This window comes from Rissa tridactyla, chromosome 1 (genome assembly GCF_028500815.1).
Source record: "Rissa tridactyla isolate bRisTri1 chromosome 1, bRisTri1.patW.cur.20221130, whole genome shotgun sequence".
NCBI lineage: Eukaryota > Metazoa > Chordata > Aves > Charadriiformes > Laridae > Rissa > Rissa tridactyla.
In genome coordinates this window covers 60,860,189-60,879,736 of record NC_071466.1, presented here as the reverse complement: position 1 = coordinate 60,879,736, position 19,548 = coordinate 60,860,189, and the positions used below count along the sequence as shown (strand labels likewise).

Sequence of the window (19,548 nt, the reverse complement as noted above, 5' to 3'; positions counted from 1 at the left end):
CATTCAAAAAAGGAGGCCCTTTCTCTTGCAGGCATTTCTTGAGTAAGCAACCTCGGGTACAAGCACTTTGTGATCTTTTTTTCCCCACCTGAAAGGCACCTACCCCTCCAACTCACCCACAGCACTCAGCCATTGGTAAGCTGTATATAGTTCCATGTAGAAAGGTGTTTTTAGTTTATATAGAGAGATGCGTAAAAAGATAAAGGTTTGCAAGCTCTGAAATGCTCCAAGCATTTAAATGTAGCCATGAAGTGCCCGATGCCCGCGCACCCGCCGAGTTTGACAGCACCACCAACCACTGTCTCAGAAGAATGCACAATTCACGGTAATCAAAAGAAAAAAATCCACGGCCATGTGCTTTTATGCAACTGAGCACAGGCGCGCAGCTTCACCCACGGATTATCTGCGAGGAGAAAACCGCCCGAAGGAAAAACCCTCAAACACCCGAAGTTTCATTAGGAGGCACGGCCAGCGCTAAGCGGACACGCTGGCGCCCAGCTGCGCCTGCCGCAGCTCCAGCGCCAGCTTCCCAACTTGTTTGTTTTTCGCTACATCACGCCTGTACGTACAGATACAGGTACAAACACGGGCACGGGCCGCTGTCGCAGAGCCCGGGCCGGGCCGGGCCGGACCGCCACAGCACCCACTTACAGCGCTTTATCACCGGCCCTCACCGGCAACAACCCCCAGCTCCGCCCGCGCTTTGCCGCCGACTCAGGGCCGAATACTGCTCCCTGCCACACCGCGGGGTGCCCGAGCCGAGCGCGGCGCCACCGCCGCCGGAACGCTGTGGCGACCGCCACCGCCCCCCTCAGCCCGCCCCGTCGAGGGCGGGGCCTGCCGGGCAAAGGGCGGGAACTTCCGGCTCTGGCCGGCCGACCCCGCCCCTCACCTCGGCCTCGGCCCCGCGCCTAAGCCAATGAGGGTGGGGAGTGGCAGCCGGGCAGGTAACCGGCCGCCCAATCGGAAAGCCGCCCCGCGCAGGGGACAGGTGGGGGCGGGGCCTCGCGTCTCTTCGCCCCGCCTCCTTCGCCCCGCCCGCCAATCGGCCTCGGCGGCGGCGCGCCCGCGGGGCTGTGGTGTGGAGAGGTGCAGGGAGGGGGGGGGGGGCGCGGCGCGGTGCGCGCCGGCTCCGCGGGGGGAGGGGCTACCTGCCCGGAGAGCGGCGCCGGCTGCGGCACCCGCCGGCGGGGGCTCGTGCCCTGCCCGCCTCCCCCCCCACCACCCATAAGGGCCGCCCCCGCCTGAGGGGCCGCCCGGCGGCCGGGCCGTGAGGGCAGCGGGCGGCCCGGGCCGGAGGAGCGCGGAGGCGGCGGTCAGCGGCAGCAGCAGCAGCCATGGCACTGATGGCCCCGGAGACTCGGAAGTTCACGCGGGCGCTGAGCAAGCCCGGCACGGCGGCCGAGCTGCGGCAGAGCGTCTCCGAGGTGGTGCGCGGCTCCGTCCTGCTGGTGAGTGCGGGGAGGGGGCGGCCCGGGAGAGGCTGCGCCGGGGCCTCTCGGGGGGGGCAGGCGGGGGCCCCGGGCCCTTTGATCCCGCCCGGGCTGTCACGGCGGCGGCGGTGGTGGGGGTAAGGTCGGCGCGGCCCCGTGCCGGGCTTGCGGCTCCTCGCCTCCCTCCGGAGGCTGCAGCGGGCGGGTTGGACGGGGACGCGGAGGCAGCCATGGGATGCGGCGGGCACGGCCGGGCGCTCCCGCCCTCCCCGCGGTGAACTTCTCCCCGGCCTGAAGCGATGCGGGGCAGCCCCGGGGCTGGGGAGCGGCGGTGGCCTCCTGCCGGCCGTAAGCCGCTTCAGGCCGGGTGGAGGGGCCTGGCTGCCGCCTGTCTCCTCCACCTGTAGCGCGGGTGCGGCTGGCGCTCGGCCGTACCTGACCCAAGGGCTTTCGCCCGTCTGAAAATAGTGGTGCGAAAGTGGGTTTTCGCCTTACTCGTGTCTGCACACCGGACAGCTAAAGCGCGTTTTTTGTTGCGTGTTTCGTATGGAATGAAAGATGAGTGCTGGCAAGTGTAGCAGGAACGCCTTAGTATGTTGTCTCTACTGTCTGTACTGCGTTAGCACATGGTAGTTGTTCTTGCCAGTTCACAAATGGGCCCATTAATTTAATTTAAACCGCTGAAAGTAAATTTGTGTGAAGGTGCTAGAGGCAGCTGGGACCGAGAGGGAGCGAGGTATGTTTTTTGGCCTGGCTCTACCCAGGTGACGATATCTTAAACAGCCTCAGCAAGATTTTTCAGAGCTTCTGTCTTGAGGCTTTTATTCATGGTATGCATTTGTTTTCCATGTGGTTTTGTTATCTCCAAGGGGAATGTTTCAGTAAGCATTTAACCCTGTGTAAGTAGAGAGTTTTTGATGCTGGCGTTCCTGATACTGGAAACTGATCTGTCATTTGTTTTTCACTTCTGATAATGCTAAGTGTGGTCTTGTCTAACTTTTTTAACTGCTTGTCACAACGTGTTTGTCTTGTCATAGCTGTGTTGTGAGAGTAACAAATGGTGTAGCTCTAATTCAAATACCTTTCTTTAATAAAATGATAGGTCTAAAATTAAATTACTCTATATGGGTCACGGGATATATGATAGAAGACATAATATGCATAGTTCAGGGTCCACCTGAATACTGACAGCTTTCCACAAGACACTAGCATGTATACGTGTAATGACCATCCAATATATGTTAACACTTCTCCAGGGATCAAGTCTTTCCTGGGAAGAGCAGAAGGTGGCTATATATATATTTAAAAATATTTTTTGTATTGAGGGAGCATGAAAGGGATTTAGGTGTTTTCATGACAGAAATAAATGTTTCTTTTGCAGTAATTGGCAACCCTGCCCTCCCCCTCTCCTCCTTTAGAAGTTTTTTTTCTTATTTCACTTATGACTAATGTCATTGAGATGAGCTGGAAAATACTGATCGATTCTTTCATTCATTCAGGTTGACTAAATACATAAAAGGATGATATTCACTAATATTCCAGGTATTTTTGCTGCAACATCACATTCTGCAGAATTTTAAGGAGATGAAAGAATTGACGGTGTGAAGTGGTGTACTGTCTCAATCTTATTCTGGTCTTCCATCACTATTTTAGAAAGCAAAAATAGTGACTTAACATTGATGGCAACTTAACATTCATGTCAGGTTTGTGATCCTTTTCTGTTGGCTTGATGCATGGAGCAAAATCCCCATCTCTCTCCCATACAGTCTTGTGCTGAAATTCACCTTCCTGTTTCAGCCTTATTTTGCCCCTGCTGTTACATCTTTCCTACTATCATAAATGCTGTTCATTTTATCACTGAACTCCTATGTTCCTGCTCACACACTGTTTAAATCATGAAATAAAAGGCTAATGATTGCAGGTCTACCTTTACCACCTAACCTTTTCTTCCCCCTTTGAATGAACTCTCTTTGTTGAGCGTTGTGATGTTTGGAATGAAATTGTACTATTTTTTTTTTTTTAAAAAGGAGGAGTTCAGGTGGGATAGTATTTTTCTTTGCTATAAAAGACTTTAAAAAATATTTACTTCTATAAGTTTGGCAGCTTGAACTGTTTCTTAGCTGTTGGTGTGTCTGGGCTTTATCTGAAAAATCTCTTATGCTGATCTGGTGAACATGGTATTGTTACCAGTATTATAGTGGTTGTGGAATACTGCATTCAGATGTGTGGCTTTAAACAAAGGGAGACCCGCTCTTTTTCCTAAGTTACCTCTCAAAGCTCTTTGATAGAACTTCCTGAGGATTTTTTAAACTGAGCTGTCAACAAAATGTCTTGCTTAAAACATCGTTCAGCATTGATAACTAATGTGACCTTACTGTCCCCACTTGCTCATGAACGAATACTGAAGTTTTCAAATACTGAAAAAATACCGGAACTGTTTTCCATTGGCTTGGCTTGCAATGTAGCATCTGGAGGTTGGAAAGAGTAAATTCAAACTAGCAGTTCTTGGTGGGTGATCTGTCCAGATATGTACAACCGAATATTGCTTCTGACTGTACATCTCTGCAGCAGAATGTACTGAGCAGTGATGCAAGTCAGCCAGTCTTTACTTGCAGTAGCAGATAAAAGTGAACTGCTAATACCTCTGAGGTTGTGTAGCTTCTCTAACTTGTTATTGTGGCTAGTGTTCAGTCCATTTTTACCATCATCGATGTATTGCTAGACTTAAAAATTAAATAATTAAAAGGTATTTCCCATCCTTAAATGAGGTTTAATAGATCACATTTCTAAAATATGCTTGTCTTTTCTGCTTTATAAATGTTCTTAGGATCATATTGATCAAAGAGGGATGAAAACAGGATGTCAGTAGGATAGCATGGTATATCTTAAATTTTCAGATTTCTCTTCAATGGAACTAAAAGCCATAGATTTTTCAGTTAACTGACAGACTAAATAGCTTGGCTGAATAGTAAAAAAACATTAAGCAGATGTGGTCAGCCAAGCTAGTTTTCATCACAGAATGAAGCAAGCTATCTGGTCAGCATTTGACATCTTGTATGTTTTTTCTGTTAGATTTAGTTTGCTGAACCAACAAGTACATTTGGTTGCCTGAACTGAAAACTTCTTATTTGGCAATCAGCTTTTCACTGTAGTATAAAGCACGTAATATATATATATCTTGATTATTTGGGTTCAGTTTTTGCTATTTTCAGCTTGACAGCAGCATCCTTGCTGAATATTGCCTTGTGCATTGTTGATGTTGTTTTGACTTCAGACTAGCCACGTGACTTAATGTGGTGCCTCTGGCCACCCAAATACATTTATGTCTGGGGAGGAAGACTATGGGGATGACAAGCCTGTCTCTTAAACCAGCAATCTTACCAAGAGCAGTTTTCAATGCAATTTTAGTATTACACATAATTGGAAGTAGTCTCTAAGTGGTGATGAGTTACCCAAAGCGTGTTGCATACAGATCAGTAGGACTTCAGGATGGGTATGTGGTGTCTTGTTCAATGATACATTAGTGATAAATTATCTCGGTGACAAAACAATGCGTTCTACCCTATATTAAATTAAGCTGAGACTTAAGGATAATAAGCAATTAAGAGAATGTTTGGCAAACTTGCCTAGCTGTCAATAAAATGTCCTTATCAAGTAGGCACATAATGAAAATGTTTAAATATACCAAATAACACAGGAAAAATTGTTTCCTCTATGTCAAAATTAACATTATATTGAAGAAACTTGATATGGGAAAACAGGACAAAATCTGAGTGATTCCCAGATTGTTCTGTGCAGTTCTCCTTTATGATTTGGGTATATAAAATAGGTTTGAGTATTTGAAGGCTCAAATCATCATATCTTAATACAGTCTTGGGCTTTATATGTTAATTTCAGGTACCTGGCAGAGCTCTTGAGTTCTAAAACTCTTGCAGAAATTTAGCTTTTCAGATGTGGAGGAAAATCAGTATATCATAAAGACAATGCTTGGATCTCCTAACAAGTCTTTGATCTCAAACTCACTAATGTTCTTTCTTTTTTTTAAAGACGACTTATTCCTGATTTTAACATGATGTCAACTTTGTCTTTCCAAAGACAAATCTTTGCTTTTTGTGAATCTCAACTCCATAAAAAAAGACGGCTAGGTGTACTCTATGCTATATCATTACAATGTTTGTAACATAGTGGCGTTCCAAGAATACGGTTACTGGGAGGATTATGTACTATTAATTTCAATTTTGTATTTTTCCTTTTTGATTCGTGTATCCTTTCATATGCCCTGTGCACAGAGGGCTTGTGTGCTGTTCTGCAAAGCGGCTTCTCTGTAGATGATGAATGGAGTGTTTGGAACTTCATTAACTGCGAGATTTCAGTTGCAATGTTTGTGTAAAGAGAGATAGTTGATGACTTGCTTTAGGAAAGTAGGAACTCAAAAGTGGCATGTAATGCTAAAGGGATGAGGGAGGACTGGGATCTTTTAGAGCTGATGGGTACAGAAGAGTTGGAAACATGGATAAAACTTGAGCTTTCTGTAAATGGAATGTGAAATTGTTTACATAAGGAATTTGGAAGAAGCAAATTGTTATGAATGGATGAGTGAAAGCAGGGAAATGAGTACTGACACTGAAGATTTTAAAGGAAAAAGATTGCTGCTGACAATGAACATCATCCTAACACATCTCATCTTGGAGGAACTTGATGCGGACAGTAACACTTCAACAGTTCAGAGAGCGACTGAATAACTTTCTCTTTACTTGCCGGGGGGGGGGAAACCTGATACTCAACCCTGAAGAAGTTATTTTAGTTTATGGTATGTACTGCTTACCTTTCCTAAAGGAAGTAAAAATTGGCAGAGAATAAGATCTTTTTGATAAAGGTACTAATTTTATTTTAGCGAAGTGCATATAAACCCCTTTTTGATTGCATACAAATACTAGTAAGAAAACTATGTGTTACTTCTGACAAGTCTGATACTGCTAAGACTTACCGAGTATGACAAACATTTCTGTGGTTGTGAAGATTCAGAAGCTGGACTATAGTACAAAAGTTTCTATTAATGAATAGCATTAAAATTATTTGAATTTTAAATGTCAGTAAGCTTCTTGTTCAGAAAGGGAATGTAAGGGGGAAAATACAGGACAGCTAATTTCCTGTGTGAACAAAAATACATTTAACCATTCAATAACATTAGATCATTCTTGTTGGCTGCACGTTATTTCTATATTATTTTCTGGAACTTTTTCTGTCCCACTAGATAAGGATAGTCATATTTAACATGGAGTAAGTGCCTTAAAAATAGTTGTGTCTAATAAAACAAATGTCAAATGTAGGGTGATGCTGGATTAGATTTTCAGTCTATGGTGGCAGCAGCTCTCATGCAGCATGGAATACCCTCTCTTTCCTCTCTTCCTCCTACTCGTGCCCTTTGATACACAATCAGGATCGCATATTTGTATCTCAATGGAAGTAGTGCTCATTACACCTGAATTTAAAATTGTGAATATCACAACCCATGATTTATTTTTTTTTCCCATAGTGAAGATCTTGTCCAGTAAACTTAAAACCGCGTACCCCGCTTAAAGTCATTTGGTTAAACTGCATTGCGCTTCTATGCAAATGTTTCAAAAGGGTCTGTAATTACTCAGTTTGAAAACTAGACCTTTAATGTCAACTGGTTTTTCTGTTGCATAGGTGTAGATGTTCAAGTTACTTTTAAGGATATATGGTTATTAGACTGAGTGGTCACTTGCATGTCAGTAGCATGTGCCTGAGATTAGATAGCCATCAGGTATATGCATGTATATGCAAGCTCAATTTGTGAATTAGGCAGTTTAACCAGATATTTGTATTTCTGAGGTAGCTTTAAGATTTTGCCAAATTCATGCATGTGTGCTTTAAAAATAGTAGAGAAAAATTGCTGATAAGTCATTGAAGCAAATAAGGGGAGTTTAGTTTTCCAGATAGCAAGAATCTTGATTGTGTCCTCCTGAGAAATGTATTGCCTATATTGCGTTTATTTAAGAATTTTTGTAACTTTTAGAGGTGATTAGATGCCAGTGGCTCTTTATGGAGATAAAGAAAAGGTGTAATAGCTTCAGTGCCAGTGTCCAGGAAGCTCTTATTTAGACCTGAAATTTCTGATGGTGATTGAAGAACTTACCTAGTGCAGTGATCTTAAAAAATATTATATATTAAAAATGTACATTAAACTTCCTTCCTTAGCTAGTGTTTATTTTGGATTTTGAGGTTGAATGATCTCAAATACTTTACTTGACATAGATACTGAAGGCAAAACTCCTTCATTTGCAAAAGGGTAAAGACACATTCATTCTCCCTTGCCCCACTTAGGTTTTCTGTGTCCATGAAAAGCATTAATTATGAAAGGCAGAAAAGACATAAAGTTGCACAAGTTGTCTGTATATTACACCATGTCTTTCTTATTCAAACATTTTTGAAATAACTTATATCTAAAGATGAGAAGGTACTCCAATAATTCTGTGCATGTAACTTATTTTAGACCTTAATTTAGAAGACAGATAGACTTGTGAAGGGAGGATTACATTCTGTCTTAGTCCAGAGGTACTGATGTACTTAGTATCTTAAACTTAATAATTTATGAAATAGTGGTAGGTATTGCATAATGAGAAAGCTATGGAATTATTTTTTTTTCTTCAATTTTTCTGTAAGGGATCCTTAAGGTTCTTTTCGTGAGAATGCAAGTGAGCATATATTATCTCAAAATAGAGACTTCCTGTAATATGAAAAAAAACGTTAAATTAACAGTCTTAGGGGCCTTAAAAAGCAACCTGGTTAACATTGTGGACAAGACTTCTTGTACTAAGCAAGGGCCAGGATTTCATTGGTATGATGGACTCTGCTTTGGAAAAAAAGTTTACTAGATGTCTAAAGGTCTTCAGTTGAGCAGAAGCTCTGAAGGGGCTTTTATGAAGAAAAAAGGTTTCGTTGGAGAAATCCAACATCTGTAGCTGAGTTTGTCTCCTGCTACGCTCCCATTGTAACTGGTTGAGAGAAATAGCAGCTTTGCTGCAGAAACATTAAGAAAATAAAAATCTTAATCTGACTGCAGGAGTGAGAGATGTGATTCTTGGCGTAAGGATGAATTACTGTGTCTGTTAGAACACTTTGTCATCTCCTCATCTATGCCCTATGAATCGGATATGACAGGAGGAATACCGTCTTCTGCATTTTCGTACTGTCTCCAGAGATTGCTGCCTGGTTTGGAGACTCGGTCAGCTCAAGTAAAGGAAAAATGAGAAAGAAGATATTAAGAGCCTTTGTTGAAAACTGTCTGGATCCGGCACCTCAGACGCAACTAACCACTCTATTCTGTGATTAGCGCTCCATTTAAGGTAGCAGTGTTGCCTCGGGGCTACTGGTGAATATCCAGAATAAAAAAAAAAAAAAGAGGCAGCAGGAAAGATCTCTCCAAGGGATGTGGTGCAAAGGGATGCTGTGGTTTTCTTACGCAATCACAGGCTGGAAGGGACCTCTGCAGATCATCTGGTCCTACCCTCTGCTTAAGCTGGGCCACTTAGAGCTGGTTGCCCAGGGCTGTCTCCAGATGGTTTTTGAGTATCACTAAGGATGAAGATTCCACAACCTCCCTGGGTAACCTGTGCCAGTGCTCAGTTACCTTCACAATGAACAAGTGTTTTCCTGATGTTCAGAGGGAACCTCCCGTGTTCCAGTTTGTGCCCATTGGCTCTGATCCTGTCCCTGGGCACCGCTGAGAAGAGCCTGGCTGTGTCCTCTTTGCACCCTCCCTTCAGGTATTTATATATGTTGATGAGATCCCCCGAGCCTTTTCTTTTCCAGGCTGAACAGCCCCAGGTCTCTCAGCCTCTCCTCATAGAAGACATGCTCCAGTCCCTTCATCATCTTTGTGGCCCCTTGCTGGACTCTCTCCAGTACATCCATGACTCTTTTGTGCTGGGGAGCCCAGAACTGGACTCTTGTGTACTTGTTCTATAAGGTATTAGTTTGCTTTTTAAGAACTAAGTGATCTTAGCTCTGTGTGCTGAGGAAGCAAGCAGATTGCAGGCTGATTCAGACTGGAGTACTTGCTGGTGTCAGTGTAAATTGAGGCCTTATCTGGAATTCTTGCTTTAAGCCTCTGAGCCTAGGCCAAGCTTTGGTTTGGGGCCCTCTCTGAGTAAAAAGGCCTGTTCCCGTTACAGGACCAGCTAGAATTTCTTTCTGCTCACCAGTTGAAGGAAAGGATGGCAGGTAGTTTAAGAAGGAAATTTGTTATTCAGCCACTGGAATTATTGTGTCAAAAAAGAACATCAAAGTTCAGAATCATTTTTCTATCTTGAGACAATGAGGAGGAAGATATAAGTCAGTTGAGGCTAAACATTGCCTGAAAAATCTGATTCATGGGATTTCTGTGGAAAGTTTAAATGTAAAGTAGACCTTGCTATATACAACATTGCCAATGCTGGTAACTCTGTTTGGTTCAGACTGTCTTTTTTTCTCCTAATTGCTATTGTAGTACTCTTGAAAAGTTTCTTCCAGTGATAATTCTGGGAAAGAATACTAGAAATTAATAAATATGAGACACTAAATCAACAGAACCACTCACTTTTCAAAATGATACCTCATTCTTCGAAACATGTGTGAGATTTTCAGGGATGAATGAGTTTGTGCATAAACAGTCCCTACAAGTTGAAATCAAATAGTCCCTTTTGAAGTTTCTTTTACTAAGAAACATAGTTGTTCGTGCAGTAGGAATATCAAGTGACCTCACATAAAATGTACTTTAAAACACAACTCCTCCCCAAACCTCCCAAACAAAACAAGAAAACCAACCCCAACTCCCCACTCCCAAAACAATAAAAAAAAAAAGAAGTGTAGTCACAACAAAGCTGAGGAGTAATGCTGATCCAGAGCTGCTAGAATACAGGGAAGCCTGTAATATAGGTCCATCGTTGTAAATAAATAATCCTTAGCTGCTGCTTTGTATAATTCTGGGTGCTTTTTGATACTCAGGTGTAGCTATTGACTTAAAAAGAGATGGCATGTTGACAGGTACTGACCTAGGTTTGGAAATTTGAGGCACAGGCTAAACAGCTTTTAGTACTTCTAGGTACTCTGTACATTCCTGGATAGGAAGGAGTTACTTGGTGAATTCAGAGATAAGATGAGTTTATATTTTTACTACTATAAAATTAACCCCCCAACAAAGAGTGACTACACATTATACTCAGAATGGATAATGTTTGTATAATTTTAAGTAGAGAAAGCACTTAAATATCTGTTTACATCAGTGCAGGATGTAATAAATTGCAATTTTTGTGTTATCATAAGTGAAATGTAGTTGATTTCAGGAGCCTGGAATTGAAGGTACCTGAGTTTGTAGACGTTTAATTTGGTTTCAGCTTGCAAGTCCAGAGCCTCCACTGCCTTTGGATGCTTGTGTTTTGACATTTATATGATCTTGCCACCTTATTGGTTACCCAAGTCACAGCTGTCCTTCATATGCTGGAAGGAGTACAGAAACATACATGAATAAGAAAAATAGAAGCTCCACAGAAAGAGCTGGGAGTTTTCAGTGGGAGAGGCAAAGGATAGGATAGTAAGATAGCTCTTGGTATCATTTTAACAGGATTGTGAAGAAATCAGAAGTCAAATGGGTACGCTAGCTAGCATTGTGGTTATTAACATGTAGAAAAGAGGCTTTGGTTTTAAGGTAATGGAAAGGTAGTCATCTGTTTTCCAGTTTGATCACATTGCCGATGTTATTTAGTGATCTTTGTTCTTTAATGTTGCGTAATGGTTTTTATATCCTTTGGTTTCAGGCGTACTCTTCTTCACCACAGCGCTGATGCTGACTGAAGTGTTTGCACTTCACTTGTTGACTTTCTGGGCTCATTTGTAAGCGTGGTTCTAAGTGACTACAACCAAGCAATAAAATAATACAGAACTGAAGCTTTGTGAAAATAAGTTTGAAAGTCGCCTCACCTAGCCCATTCCTCATTTGCCCCAATACAGTGATGATAAGTGGTATTTCAGGCCTTAAAGCATATTTGCACCCACTTGTGCTGGCACAAATACTTGCACAATGTAATGTCATCTGATGTAGTAGGTGGTTTAGCTGAAAATTAGTAGTATGTTTCTCTTTAAGGAATGTTCAAGGAGGCTTCACTCTTACTATTTGCTAGTCCAAGAGGGATTTTAAATTCATGTTGGACCTCAAACGTCAGTAAGTTTAAAAAGAACATTCAGGTTAATGAAGAGATGACACACATCATAATTATTTGAAGGATGCTATTCTAGTTTCCTTCAGAAATTGTCTTGGGATATTTGCTTGCCAGGTTTGTTAGCACCTTGGAGTTATTTGCCTGGTATTGTATAGGCTCTTAGATGTCTGAATAATGTTGTATATTAATTTCTTCCCTGCCAGAATGTACAGCATGATCCAGTAAGTTTTTCATCACATAAAATATGAGGCTTCTAATAGGAAAAAAAATAATCCTGGTAATGTTCAAGAGACAATACTTCAAGCGTAATATTTTGGCAGCTAATGGTCTGCTGGAGGGGAAGTTGGAACTTGTTCGTGACTGGACTAAGAACAAAGGGAAGGAGAAAGACCTGGATCTGAATAACCTCTATGGAAGGATTAAAAGTATAAAAAGGATGTATTAGCCCTGAAGGTTCTGGTGCTCTTCCCTGAACACAGTAAGGTTGCTCAAAAACTGGGTTTTAGTATTATTTTTTTTCCTAGTCTACTGTACTGCTGACCACTATTTATTCTGGCATGGTTTGATCAGTGTTTCTGAAAATAATATCCTATAATTAGTAACTTGTTCTGTGGCTCTCTAATAATAATACATTTCTGTTCTTAGTTATTTAAGAGCCCGGAATAATCACTTCAGCTTCAGAAAGCTGAAAGTTATGTGACCACTAGATGGAGTCCAGTGAGCATATTTCAATACTAGAAATCCTATGTTATGGCTTGAAAATGTAAAACGTCTAAAAAGGCTAGGTGTTTTATGTCTCATGGTTAAGAATAAATGTTCATCTGTTCAGTTGAGATGGACTTGGCCAGCTTCCTGAAGTTGTTTGGGTTATTCTTGGTATGTCTATCCTCAAGGTATACTTGAATTAAGTTTGAACTTAAGCTGTGTGCTTCATTGACAGCTCCTAGTGCTCATTTATGGATAGAAGTGTATTGTTATTCATGTAAGAATGGACTTGTGAGAAGACTGACCTTTCTGCAGCTGTCAACTATGTGACCTAAAACTATTAGTTATGGTATTTAGGATTTTGTAACTAGCAGGATTTAAAATTTGTGTCCACCTCTCCATCAACACATAATAATGTGTACAAGATTAAAATCTCTGGAATAGCATTTCTTGGATTGCATCATTTATGCTTCCTTCCCACTTCTCTAAATGTATAAAAGATGTAATGGACACAAACATTCCCTTGTTTGTTGATTAAAAGAAACTTGTGATATTAGCCAGCTATGACAGCTTCCTTGACTAGATAGGACAGAACTAAATCTTGCTCTGATTTTCATAAGCATTATTTTTTACTTTTGATATGATCTTTGACATTAGAAGCACCTCATATGAATGATAAACTGCCTCTGGTCTTCAGCCTGGTGATATACTTAGTATTTTTAATGTCACAGTAGTTTTTTGTTTCCGTTGGATGCAAATCTCTTCTTAGGGAGTGCAGATTCTCGGTCAAAATTACATGGGAATCCAAGCATGCTATTCTCAAGCCACCTACTGGAGTAATCGTATCGGCTTTGTTCTGAAGGATGGAATTTTCTTGGATCTTTTCTCTTTTTCTGTCTCTGTGGTTAGTGTGTGGCTACCCAGTGTAATGCCACAGAATCATGGAAAAGTACAGGTTGAAAGGAAAACCTCTCGAAGTCACCTAGTGCAATCTCTTGCTCAAGACGGTTCTGGTTAGAGCACGTTGCTCAGAGACTATGCCAATCTGGTTTTAATATCCACAAAGATGGAAATACTTTAACCCTGGTAGCTCACAACCCTCATGGTTAAAAAAAAAAATAAAATAATCCTTTTATGCAAATGGAATATTATGTGTCTGTTGCCTCTTGTCCTATGACTGTACCTTCAAGAAGAGTTGGGCTCTGTCCTCTCTTTACCTCACTATTGGGTAGTTGCAGGCAGCAATAAGATTTCACTTTATCCTTCACTTATGGCTAAACCATCCAAGGTCTCTTAGATTTTTCTCATGTGTCATATGCTGCAGCCCCTAAACCATCATGATGGCCCTCCAACAGACTCAGTCCAATATGTCAATGTCTTTCATATACTCAGAAGCCTGCTCAGTGTGTTCAAGTTGCTGTCCAACAAGATGTCATCCTTATCCACTCATTCAGACCACATCTGCCTAATTTGGCTACAAGGATGCTATGGGAGACTATGTCAGAAGCGTTGTTTTACTAACATTATTCAAGGTCCATTGCTATCTCCTTGTTCACAGAGTCAACCTGCTCATTACAGAAGGCAAACAGGTTGGTCAGGCATAATTTATCCTTGGTAAATCCATGTTGTCTACTTTGAGCCACCTTCTTATTCTTTATATGTTGGGAAATAGCTTCCAGGAGGGTTAGCGTCATGATTTTCCTGGAGACTGCAATGAACCTGACCAGCCTGTAGTTCCCCATATTCTCCTTCTTGCCATTCTGGAAAAGAGATATGAGGGTTACTAAGAATAAGCCATATTCAAACAGACGCTCTGTACTAGTTTTGACAAATCAGGTGCTTAAGAGTTTTACTCTTGACACAGAGTAAAACTCACTGTTGTGGCCACAAAGCAGCTTTTAGCACAATTCCTTCTTTCTGAAGAAACACACGAGTTCTTGCAGACAATTACCTGAAGAAGCCCTTCCATGAAATTTGCATGAAGCAATCATTGCAGAAACAGCCCTTGCAACAGGAACCAGCACTCTTCTTCGTCTTCTCTAGGAATACTCCTATTAAGTATGAACTGTTGTATATGCACTTTTCCCCTCTTGCAGGGCTATTGGATCTTCAGTTCTTTCCTGCAACACAGCTTTATCAGGCAGAAGCAAGCACATTGGCTTTAATGTACTATCATCTGGTTGTTAAGGCACTCCGAAGAGTGCTAAGTGATGTTGGTGTTAGTCTCTGAGCTCAGGAGGCTTTAGGCCCACATCTCTAGCATTCTGAGCTGATATACAGGCAGTTGCCAGATGGAAGGTAGTGCTCCACCTACAAATACTGTCATGTTTTGTGAAAAGCTGCATTCAGTAAGGATGTGTTAAGATCTCTAAGGAACCAGATGCTCACTCCTGTCAAGATGGCATCAATTTGTACGTGTTAAATATCAAGGACAACTTGAAGGTAAAAATGTAAATACCTGCTTCTAATGTTTCAAGAGATTAAGGATATTTTTGTGGCCCTTATGCTAGGGCCCTGTCCCTAGATGCTTGAGTCCTGCCTGAAGTGTGTTCTCTTGCAGATGTGGGCTTGTGACTTCATGGAATGTTTTACTTTAGTGGTGGCATGTCTGAAGACAGACTGTCCATGTTGTTTTGTAGTAACACATTCCATTGGAAGGTCTCCCTGGTTTGATCTGTATCCTCTCAACCGTTCAATTTCTGTCTAGGTGCCTCTAATAAGTTCTCATTTTGTTAGTGAGAATTTTATAGGATCCCCTGAAGATTGTAAATCGACCCAGGTAATGAATTCCCTAAAGACTTTTACCTTTGCAGATGTTAAACAATGACAAATGGAAACGTGTAAGTGTTGGTTAGAACTGACTGATTTCTATTACACGTGTTTAGTTTGTATCTGTGTGGTTGTGTTTGCTGGAAGTCATTTGGCTGTGAAAGGGTTGCTTAACGTGTTGATTTGAAGTCCTCCAGTTCCCAAGTGAAAAGTGATTATTAGGCATTTACTGTAATTAGAGGAGGGGACTGGTGGTTAGACCCTTAAAACAATTGTGTAACTGTACTGTTAAACAGTTCCCAACAATTTTTTTGGAAGGGAACTAGAGCTTCTTTATTACCTGTCTAAGAGAGCAGGTCTTAAAAAAATATGATTGTCAACGACTTGGAACTAACACAACTAATTCATCTTTTTGTCTTCGGGAATCTCATAGTGCAGCCAGTACCGATTCAATATAGTATATAGCAAGGAGGAGCTTATTGCTCCCCATCTAAACAGGCGCTTTGGCTTAGGAATGTAATATTTACAATATATACTAGCTCAAATAGCTCTTCATAAGTCCGCACGCTTTCTGGTGCAGACCCTTTTTCACAAACCAGGAGAAGACAGGTATTAGTGATGTCTCTTCTTTACAGCCTTCCTTTCCTGCCCTCCACTCTTATGGAAAAAGACATTTTCATAACCCAGTCTCAGCTAGAGGCAGTTTCCATTGTCTAACTTGCTGCTCATGGGATGTACAGTCTGGGCTTGTTCATATGTTGGTTTTTTTTGTTCTGTTTTTTCTTTTACCATTGGATTAAGAGTTTTACCTACCTTAGGCTGGCTTTTAGCTTGGTAGAGCAAGTTCTGTCAGACCTTTACAAGATTATTTTTTTCCAGCCTCCCTTTTCACTTTGAGATGTGATACTGTAATGGATAATATTACATTGTGTCACATTTCTGTCTGGATGTTCACTGCTTGTGCAGTGGGGTTGCTCATTACAGTTGCAGGAACCTCCTTGGTGAAGCTGGAAACTTCTCCTTTGCACCAAATTAATGTCCTAGGAAAATGTTTGCTTGTTGACAAACTGCTTTACATTGCATACTGTTCAGATTTCTCATAATATTAATATTTAAGCATCTGGCCAAGCTCCTCCTCCCTGTGGTTTCTTCATCACCCCTCATGTCCCCATATTTATCTCCCTTTCAGTCTCTGTTTGGAATGCTTTTTATGTCGTTGCTGTTACCACTGTGGTGATCCAAGTCAGTTTCAGTTGCCTTTTCTAAAACAGTGTAGAAACACGATGCTAAATTTATTCAAGATATAATCAGAATTAAATTTGTTCTTAATTGGTTTTGAATTAGAACACCTCCCAGGGTCACTTCCAACCTGACTTAGTCTGTGATTCTGTCATGTGTTTGTCTTTCCAAATGAAATCTTTTTGTCTTCCTGTCTCTCCACATCCTACCTAGTGCATTAGAAGTGACGTCATTTTCTATGCATTTGAAGGAACTGTCTAGTGCATGATAATTTGTTGCAAACTTACTTATTTTTCTCATCCTCTCTTAAGGAATGAGCTACTTTTTTTTTTCTTTTTTTTTTTTTCGTAGAAAGATTTCCTATTATGGAGTCTCTGAAATTGCATGGAGAACCCTTTTAACAGTGCTTTCTTTTAACAACCTCCTAACTTTTGATATCGTGTGTGGAACCTGAATTTTGTCAGGTCTCTGTAATCCTACATTCCAGGTGGGAACGAAGGGCTTCTGCACTAGAAACAGTTAACTTGAATATGTTTTTTGGGGGTGCCTTCCATGGTAATTCCTATGACTTTTTTTCCTGACATGTTTGCAGGGATGTGTTTATCCGCCCTTAGTGAATGGAACAGAGGCATTTCCTCACTGACCTGCTTCTTGTTTTCAAAGAGGGTAGAATAGATAGAGGCAGAAAAAGGTACAGAGACATTGCTGTGCAAGGTTCATGGTTATGTATGAAATATCTTTGCCCTTCAGAGCAGAATTTATTCATGCCAAATTCTTCACCACTACCTTCTTTATTCTCCTCCTCCTTATTAACAGAACTACCTTAACAAAATTTGTATTTCTTACAATATGTGGAGTGTGCTAACTGCTGCCTTTGAGAATATGAGACTGGCAGGAACTACTTGGATCACTGTCAAATATCGATTTTTTTTTTTTTTTTTTATTTTTGTTTTTTTTTAATCAATGTGTCTGCATGTTATTATGGTGTAGTTAGGTTAGAAATGTAATGAGAAGCATACTGAGATGTATTAACTAGCCAGATGTCAGGGAAAAATGCTAATAAGTCTTCAATATTTCTTCTGAGTGGTCTCATTATAGCATGCAAGTATTTCCTTGAGAGAAGTTAATTTGCATGGGGGCAAATCTGTAGCAGACATAATTAATCTGTTTATTCCTTCTTTTCGTGCTTCACTAAAGTCCTTTTAATTTAGCTTTTTTTAACTCCATTGCAACAATTTTGAGTCTGTAAGTTCACCCTTTCAACCAGTTTTACAATTTGGTAAGTAAATATATCTCAGTGCTTTCAATTTAGCAGAAATATAAAACTAACCAACAATCTCTGACAGGATACTGTTATGGTGGGGATCGGGACAGTTATTTTTTTGCAAATTCCTCGCCTTTAAAAGTAGTTTAAAAAATTTAACACTTCTCTGTGTCACTTAAAGATATTTACATACTTTTACAACAGATACCAGTACAGTATGTGGAGTAGAATCCTGTGGTGATAAATTCAATCAGTACAGGTGCAATTCACTATAAACCCATGGAATTTAAGCATTTTAAATTGTATTCTGTAATTTTGTTTTAGATTTGCATATTGGTCTGAACTAGATGCTCAATCTGCTGTGTTCCTTCCACACCCCCCCCCCCTTTTTTTTTTATGACTATTGACTATTTGCAGTCAAGAACTAGATAAAGTCAGTTGCTGGCAGGTGGGAATTGACTGATCACTTTGCATGTGAAGAAGAAAGGAAAAAGTAAAGACAGCCTTCATCTCCCTTGTGGTTTGCCTGAACTGATAGCAGCATGCTGATAACATATAGATTTGATTGAAGCAGGTTTACATAACACATTGGGTTTTTTCCATAGCAGCAGTCATTTAAGATTATTCCCTTTGTATTTTGCGTTTTTTATTTTGAAGTTTTTTGTTTTAAACACTAAAAAGCACATATAGGTCAAGCAAAGAAATGTTTGCCAGTACGAACTCTGTGCTAAGCATTCTGGGAGAGTGCTTTCTTGCAGCAGATGAGAATTCTTTGTGGCTGGCAGCAGAAACTGCAGCAGTATCTTTGCAGTTTCCTTTCATCTTTGATTATGTTCCAAGGATCTCTGAAATGTAGGAGCTCTTTCCCTGACCCTCTGGAATATCTTTTAATCTCTGTTGTGGAGTATAGCACATGCTGAAAGCCTCCTATCTTCTACAGCTGAGGTATCCTTTGCTTTTCATTGCTCCCTGATTTTTGTCTTCTGCGGCTGGATTTTTGGCAGTGTTTGGCTTAAGCAAATAGGATTACATTTCAGTAGCTGATGGTTTCTAGTCGAGGAACATACTAAATGTCGGACCTAATGAAGATGGTACAAAGAAATATTTCTGCGAAGCACAGGAAAATTATTCGAGCCGAGCAAAGGAAGAAGACATTCTGCAAATGCAATCGGGGCTGCTAGAAATGCAAAATTCAACAGATCTGGAATGGGTTGCACTACAAGTGTGGTTCTGTTTAAAGGCATTCGTACAGTTTTTGAGAGAAACTGTGGTTATATTTGCAAACAGCAAGGGGAAAACAATGCCCTTGAATACACAGCATTCAGCTTGCCAAATGAAGATTCAGGAATATTGATTCATTCATCCCTGGTAAATACAAACTTGTTTCTTTAATAATGTTATGTGCTAATTGAAAGCTAAACTTAAAACAGGATAACATGTTTATTTAACGTTTACTGTGTACAGACATGAGAATCTTGATACTGTGGGATGTTAGTGCATGTATGTAACATGTAATACACGTGTGCATGCAGCTGTAGTGTTAAAGCTTATGATTCATATTCATTATATCATTTAGACTTGTATTGATAGCTCTGAAGTATTTGCAGTCCATAAACAGGATTGTTATAGAGGATTGTCTGCTGTTTGATCTTTCTAAGCATACTCTTGGAATGTATTTGGCACTTCAATTGAAGAAAAACAGATGATTACATTATTTGGAAAAACTAAGGAATGCATTGTTAGGAAAACAGTAACCCAGGATTTGAGGTTTATTTTTTTTTTTTTTTTCAGATGGATTTGAGTACATTTTCTTTCTTTTTTTTCTCTGAAACTATTCTATTTCTGTTTAACTTACTGAAAGGGATACAGGAGCATTCTAGAAGAAAAATAAATGGTTAAAGGGAGTAATAACTGTTTT

At 40.8% G+C, this 19,548-nt stretch overlaps 1 protein-coding gene across 3 annotated transcripts in view; it reads left to right on the top strand.

Annotated features, from left to right (window-relative positions):
* Nucleotides 1-1,248: 1,248 nt before the first annotated feature.
* DOCK9 (dedicator of cytokinesis 9) overlaps nucleotides 1,249-19,548 on the top strand; it is a 137,001-nt gene continuing 118,701 nt past the window's right edge. For all 3 annotated transcript variants that reach the window (XM_054195854.1, XM_054195826.1, XM_054195821.1), the window contains exon 1: nucleotides 1,249-1,451. In XM_054195854.1, the coding sequence (XP_054051829.1) occupies nucleotides 1,338-1,451 (114 nt within the window). In that variant the 5' untranslated portion in view covers nucleotides 1,249-1,337. The remainder of the gene's footprint in view (nucleotides 1,452-19,548) is intronic.